Source organism: Solanum tuberosum, unplaced genomic scaffold (assembly GCF_000226075.1).
Source record: "Solanum tuberosum cultivar DM 1-3 516 R44 unplaced genomic scaffold, SolTub_3.0 scf00424, whole genome shotgun sequence".
NCBI lineage: Eukaryota > Viridiplantae > Streptophyta > Magnoliopsida > Solanales > Solanaceae > Solanum > Solanum tuberosum.
The window spans coordinates 383,466-391,029 of record NW_006239350.1 but is presented as its reverse complement, the minus strand read 5'-3'; the positions used below and the strand labels follow the sequence as shown (position 1 = coordinate 391,029).

At 33.8% G+C, this 7,564-nt stretch overlaps 2 protein-coding genes across 4 annotated transcripts in view; both read right to left on the bottom strand.

Annotated features, from left to right (window-relative positions):
- The window catches only part of SUT2 (sucrose transporter-like protein), a 9,739-nt gene extending 8,015 nt beyond the window's left edge, over window positions 1-1,724 (bottom strand). The window contains 1 exon segment of the mRNA NM_001288509.1: window positions 1,452-1,724. Coding sequence (NP_001275438.1) covers window positions 1,452-1,724 — 273 coding nt within the window.
- A 426-nt stretch (window positions 1,725-2,150) lies between these two features.
- LOC102591864 (protein vip1-like) lies at window positions 2,151-6,584 on the bottom strand. 3 transcript variants are annotated; one of them, XM_006363177.2, is made up of 5 exons: window positions 6,450-6,584; window positions 4,380-4,511; window positions 3,416-3,491; window positions 2,864-2,977; window positions 2,151-2,773 (listed from the first exon to the last, which is right to left on the bottom strand). In XM_006363177.2, the coding sequence occupies exons 2-5, from the start codon at window positions 4,493-4,495 to the stop codon at window positions 2,342-2,344; spliced, it is 738 nt and encodes a 245-aa protein (XP_006363239.1). In that variant the 5' UTR covers window positions 4,496-4,511; window positions 6,450-6,584; the 3' UTR covers window positions 2,151-2,341. The 3 variants fall into 3 exon arrangements, with proteins under 3 accessions (XP_006363239.1, XP_006363240.1, NP_001275106.1); XM_006363178.2 differs by having other exon boundaries at window positions 2,151-2,770; NM_001288177.1 differs by lacking the exon at window positions 6,450-6,584 and having other exon boundaries at window positions 2,342-2,773; window positions 4,380-4,495.
- Window positions 6,585-7,564: the final 980 nt, after the last annotated feature.

The following is a 7,564-nucleotide window of genomic DNA, read 5'->3' as shown; positions in this document are numbered from 1 at the left end:
AGCAAAATAAATTAAACTATTTTTATACTCGAGATGTTTTATATATATACTCTTGTTTTAGACTACTTGTGTAATGTTTAATGGACTTCCGTTAAGAGGCAATATTTGACTTATGAATTGTTCTTAAATTCATACATCAACATTAGCATATTAGTCGGATTATAATATTTTATATTAATAATAAATAGATTAAATAACTCATATTTTAGAAACAAAAAATTATATCTAAATAATAAAATTTGTAAGCAAATTTATTTAAATAAATTTATTAGTATAAATATAAAACATAAAATCAAGAAAATAAACAAAATGATTAAAAGGATTTGAGGGGGTATTTTTGTCTTTACCTAGATTAGTCCCATGGTATTAGAACTAATACTACCAAATGGAAGGTATTAGTTATACATCCTATAATACCATGTAGGGTGTATAACTAATCCATGGATTGATTATACATAGACCCAAAATTCCTACCAAACATAGTACTAAATAATACCACACATACTTGGAAAATTTCTCCTAATACTCCCTACCAAATGACCCCTAAATGTTCAATTTACAGGATATTTTTTTCTACTTCTAGAAAAACATTTAAGACGAGCCGAGGATCTATCTACGTCCACGAGGTAGTAGTAAGGCCCGCGTACACTCTACCCTTCCCAGTGTGGGATTCCACCGGGTATGTTGTTGTTGTATACAAACATCAAAGACATCAAGTAAATTTTCCTGAAAATTCGTGTTGGAAATTTTCAAACTAGATTCTCATTGATGCAGCTGTAAATTTTATCCACTGACGTGGCCTCGGCTGGAGGCAAGATTTAGGCAGAAACTTAGCACTCCCATGAAAAGACTACACTCCTTGTGTCTTGCAGCGCTACCTTGCTTCCAACTACGTTTTTTGTTATGCCTCGTTATTAGTGCACTTCGGTTATCACATTAGTTAGTTATTGTTATTGTTCCAGTTTTCTGGATGCTATGTTATGCTTTCTCTAATATTTTCTACTTCCTCTTTACTTTCCTATTTTCCTTTTAACTGCTTTGTTGTGCATTACTCGGGCCAAGGGTCTTTCAAAAATAGTTTCTCTACCTCCTCCACAGATGCTCGCTTATGGGGACTACACTAGGTTTGTTGTTGTTGTTGTTGTTGTTATCACTAGTATAAATACATACACAAATCTCTAACTCCACATCCGGTCAAACAAATAAAAACAGAGCTTGTAAACAAGTGAAATTAACATCTTTAAACTTCAATCAACACTGTTATCTTAAAATCACCAACATTTTAAGATAGTATTTTTTTTCATCACATTAATATATTAGAAGGAGGATTGCAACTTATAGTATTTTTCATATTCGAACACCTAATATTTGAATTAATGTAGCTCAAATTGACTATGACTAAACCAAACATGACAAGTAATACAAAATGGATGACAAATAGTTGTTTGCACCTGAATATAAGGTGTAAGGAGAGATAGTTGCAAAGCCCATCCAAATTGAACACCGGCAGCGACGGTGCAACTAAGAATCAAGGTAAGCAAACTGTTGCGTGCAGGCGGAGGAGGAAGAGGTAGATGAGAATCATTCATTTCTCCATTAGAAGCCCTAGGAGATGAGGAATCACTACGGATCTCCAACTGTGTAAACCGTGATTCATCAACATTAGTTAATTCCACTTCCTGCTTCAGATTCTTATACGGTACTCTGATCGATACCGCATCCATTTTTCCGGCAAATGAATCGGGATCTGCTTCACATTCGATCTGGAAATGGAAATTCGTCAGCTAGGAGATTGAAATTGAAGCTCAGAGATTGTGAAAATGTTTATAATTTGATGGGAAAACGACGTCGGATTCAAAAGTGGGTGCTTGACTTTTTCACAAAGGAAAAGAGAAGGAGACGTAAGAGCACCGACGGCGATGTTGAGTCAAATTTCACTTTCCTTGTTATTTTGCTATTGTGGCATGACACGTGGGTGACATATTTCGATTGAATATTACAACACATAATAAAATTAATACTTACTATTTACTTAATCGTATTAACCTCACTAAGCTGTAAAATTCAAGCATGTTTCATTTATAAAACTTACATGTGTGATAAAAGGGTAACATGCACAAAAAAATTCTGAAGTTTAAGTCAGAAATATCTAATAGAAACACTTTTATCACTAGCGTACTATATGTTCTTTACAACATCGACCTGATATCCAAACAACAACGGAAAGGAAACACAGTTCGATTCCAGATGAATCAACACGACTTTACACCACACAACCCATAGAACTAATACCATTCTCATATAAAGGACTCCAAGCTACATGTCAATTGCTCGAACCTACTCATTTGTTTATGCCTCGGCTACCCAAATCAGCTGCAGCTTGAGCCGCTTTACTTAGTGCACCAGACATCCAAAGAGCTCCTTTGGAAAAGTAGCTACTGTTGACAACAGCAGTTGCAGCAGAGATGGCAGTTCTACCTGTAGCTGAAACAGCTGATCTGGTGGTATCTGATATGTGATACCTCTGATCCACGGATCTAGCCACTTCAACCCCGGCACAGAACTTGTCAGTGAGGCCGATTCTCTCACTTAAATCAGCAACCTTGGAGACTGCAGTTGCTGAGAGCCCATGAGATTCGTCAAAAGCTTTGGCTTTTCCCAATGCGCCTTTTCCAAGAACATACCCTTGAGATAGCATGGTTTTAACCACATCTTGAGTCAATGTTACAGCTTCCCCAGCAGAAGAAACAAAATAGTGTCCTTGGGAATCCTGCTGGATATATAATTCCACTCATTAGAAATACACACCTCACCATTCATACAGAAATGAGTAGATAGGAAAGCAGGAGGGAGAAGATCATACACTTGAATAACAGTCTTCTTGAGGTTTCCATGATGAATGATTCCAATAATCAAATTCATCTTGATAGTGACCCCAGCTGGTTATGCACACACGTTGATCCAAAATGGCAGCTCCCTGAAAGAAGAGTGAGCACTACTATGTTATCTCTAGTACACACTATCATAGAGCAAAAGAAGCTAATTGTTTATGCTCTGAACTAGAGATATATAAGAGATGAGCATAAATAACAGTTAAGTTCGCAGTTGTAAAACCACCCATTACCTCTTTGCTCGCATTAGATAAAATGCAAACAACAGCTTCCCAAAGTTGTATCATTTTTTAAGATAATGTAGTATCAGCACGACATCCGGCAGATAAAACTATTTTGAATTCACACACTATGAAACACATAAGGGAAGTGAAACAGAATGCACTCAGTTATACACCACATAGAACCAGAATTAGCAACTGTCAAGTTGAAGGGGAAATACAATTGTAGGCTGCTAATTCTGAGACCTAAACCTTATTTACTATGTAGTACACTAGATCAATAAGCAATCTGAAGGAACTTACACTCAGTAAGACAGCCGTTTCCAATGCATGAGGATTTCTAAACGTAACATAGGCTGTACTTGCATGTTCACCAGCTCTGCATTCACAACCACGAGCATCACTCAATCAGTAACCAAAATTTTATATGCAGTAGCTGAAGCAAAAAGAAGGAATGAAACACATGATGTATGTTGTGAGACCGAGAAAGTTCCTCAATTACATGATTAATCATCAGTAGAATAACAACTGAAATAGTAATGTTGATGGCAAGAGTCATTTGTAAACAGTTTGGTGGAGTAAAAGCTCGCGCAATGCGATAAGAGACTTCAGTGGAGCTCAGAGCTCCACCATGATTTCTTCCAATTTCAATTGAAATAGGGGTTGATAAAGAAAAGACTCTGTAAACAGCTCTAATCGAACTTTTGAAGGGTAAAAAGAAAGTAAAGAGTACCATAGGTGATATTCTTGCAGCTCTTTATTTGCTAGAGGACATTGCAACAATAACGAATTCTCAGAATAGACAATGTGAATTAGAGCTCCAGTTTTCCCAGAAATCAAATAATTCATGTCACAGACAAAACCAAATTATATAAAGAGACATAGATGCCTATCACTGACAACCAAATGCTTACTTTCTCTACAATAACATACATTTTCAGAAGAGATCAAAAAAGGAAACAGGATAATAACAAACCAAAAATTAGTGGCAGAAAAACTTGTTTATCGATCACATATCAATCTAAAAGAATATTACAAAAGATAATCATTTATAGCGTATGTAAAATAAAATTGAGGGGTGGGTTTGAACTTGAGGAATTGGAAGGAATTGAAAAAAAGAACAATACAGATAGATACATTTATTTTGGAGATCAAAATATATTGCTGTACTCATAATTTCCCTTCCAATCTTTTCCCTTTCTTTTCGCTTTAAATCATCAACAAAGAAATATAGGGTATGATTAATAAAATTGTAATGTAATCCCACCTGACAATCTCAACATGTTCAATTGCCCCACAGAAACCAAAGAACTCTTGAACATCCTTCTCAGTAGCAGTAGGGGAAAGACCTGTAACTTCTGCTGTATAACCCCCTGGATTCATATCTGCTGATTTAACTCTGCTTCATGGACAAATTACCAAGAGCAAAGAAATTAGACATCCGATAAAGTAAAGTTTGTACAATTTAGGCCATCAACTACATCGGAACCCAAACTATCAGGCCTGAGTTAATTTGTGATATACGCATGATACGAGTATAAATTCATAAACACCAAAAAAGGGGAGAAATTAATTACATTCACGCATCTAGTCATCTCCCGTAAGAAGCTTGCAAATCTAAATATACAAAAAGAAGAAATCACACTAGAGTCTAGACAACTGCTAGTGTTAATTACACCAGGCGTACTCATCAAAGGACCAAAAGGGGCCTATGATTTTCATAACAAAGATGTCATTATCACATTATATGCCCCCATATTAAGAAGCGACAAAATGTCCATCGAACAGTCAAACCAAACAAAGCACAATTTTATCAAACAAAAGCTACACTATGTTACAGAATCTGGTTCAGATTAATCGGAAAATGTTGGAAAGAAACATTTTTGAGATCCTATTAAGAGTACTAACACTAAATCTCCAACTTCAATGCTTTTAAACATATCCAACTGGCTAAAGAAAACAAAAGTACTTAGGATCGAGCAGTCAAAAAATGCCCAAATAGAGAAAATACAACAAATTATTAACAAGTCAACAATATATTCAGACTAATTGATAAAAGTCTCCCAATCTAGCAATCAATAGATCGACTTATACAGCAGGTTCGAAAAACAAATTAATCTTTTCTTCCTCCACACAGTAACATCCATATTACATATAAATGCTTTTAGTACAATATTTTCTTGCTTACTAATCAAAGGCAACCCAGTGCACTAAAATTCCAACTACACACAGGACCCGAGGAAGGACCAGACCACAAAGGTTCACCTTATGCATTCTTACCCTGCATTAGAGTCAGTTTCCACAGCTTGAACCAGTGGCTTACTTATCAAACACTGAAAAATAAGTAAGAACCCCGCTCGTTTTCTAAACAACATTTTCCTTAGTACCAAATATACCCCCAATACACGATTTCTTTTTATTTTTTTAGAAAGTAACATAACAAATTTTGATTTTGGTTCACCCCATAAGTTCAGTTTCATTTCCTTTCAGAATTAACACTACAATTCACAAGAACAGCTTCAAACCCTAACTACTAAAACCCAGAAACACCTTCTGCTTTTTCTTAATAGCAAACAACTATAATGCTCAAACTTCAAAAAACAAATTAATCTTTTCTTCCTCCACACAGCAACATCCATATTATGATATAAATGCTTTTAGTACAATATTTGCTTGCTTACTTATCAAAGGCAACCCGGTGCACTAAAATTCTTACTACGCACAGGACCCGAGGAAGGACCGGATCACAAGGGTTCACCTTACTCATTCTTACCCTGCATTAGAGACTGTTTCCACAGCTTGAACCAATGGCTCACTTATCAAACACTGGGAAATAAGTAAGAAACTGACTTGTTTTCTAAACAACATTTTTCTTAGTACCAAATATACCCCCAATAGAGGATTTATTTTTTATTTTTTTAGAAGATAACATAACAAATTTTGATTTTGGTTCACCCCATAAGTTCAGTTTCATTTCCTTTCAGAATTAACACTACAATTCACAAGAACAGCTTCAAACCCTAACTACTAAAACCCAGAAACACCTTCTGTTATATCTTAATAGCAAACAACTATAATGCTCAAACTACCAACAATTCAAAACCAAACTTTCCAATTAACTAACCATAAACGATCTAAACAACATAATTATGAATGAAATAACACGATTTCTACAAATCAAACAATAATTCAGCAAAACAATTCAAACTAATAGCACTCCAATTTTAACTTTTTTCGAAAAAAACACACAATTTACTGAAAACACACAAAAAAAAAACTAGAAATCAAAGTTGATAAATGTAATTGATAAAGCTGATGAATAAATCTAAGAATATACCTTCTCTTGTGTTGATATGAAAAGTGTGAGAGAGAGGAGTCGGTATGAAAACTGCAAGTGAAGTTGCTTTGTATTCGGTAGCGTATATATGAAGTATCTTTTGTTGGTGAGCGCCACGCTTACACAGGTTAAACAACTTCTTCAATCATTTTATCTTTTTTAAGTTTACGCACTTTCGTATCGAAATTTGATTAAATTTAAATTCGTATGGATGTTTTTCTAAGCATTACTAGATAAATAAGTCGTATAAAATAACTCTATGTACCTTTTCGACATATAATATATGTCATAATATAAGTAATAAGATTATAGTATATTCATCATTAATTTATATTTATATAACGATAAAAAATAATGATAATAAAATAAGAATTTTTTTCATTCTTTATGTTTTCTTGAATTGAAGTAAGATAAACATTTGCTGATTTTAAAAAAAAAAACATTATTAGAAAAAGAATGTGTTAAAAAAGAAATTATATAATATATTTATTTGGCTAATGATCATTTTTTACCCCATTAAATAACAATAAGAGCATTTTTGGACCAAACTACAAATGACAAGGACATTTTTGGACCAAACTACAAACGGAGGGAATTGTTCGCATAGTTTAAGGGCATTTTTGAACAAAAGTATTGACGATGAAGGTATTTTTAAGCCAAACTATAAACGGAGGATATTTTTGTTCTTTCCACATAGTTTAAGGAAATTTTTTACCCTTTTCTTTTTTAAAAGAAATTACTTATTATTATTTTTTGGGAAAATGCATAAATACCCTCCAGTCTATGCACAAAATCCCTGAGACACACCTAACCTTTACTAAGGTCCTATTACCCCCCCCCCCAAACTTATTTTTAATTAATTTTTACCACTTTTTGGCTTACGTGGCAATATAAACCAGATAGGTTGAAAGGTTTGTTCAACACGCGTTGGGCCCCACTTTTTCAACTTTCTAAAAGGTAAGCTATCAGTTAATTATTATAACTTTGTTAATATATTTTTAGTTAGTTTATAGTTTTCAATGTTTATATATTTTATTTCAAATTTGGGCTTGTAAAATTTTGTAAATATTATATATATAATTTTATTTTATTTATAGATAAATTTTTTTTATTTA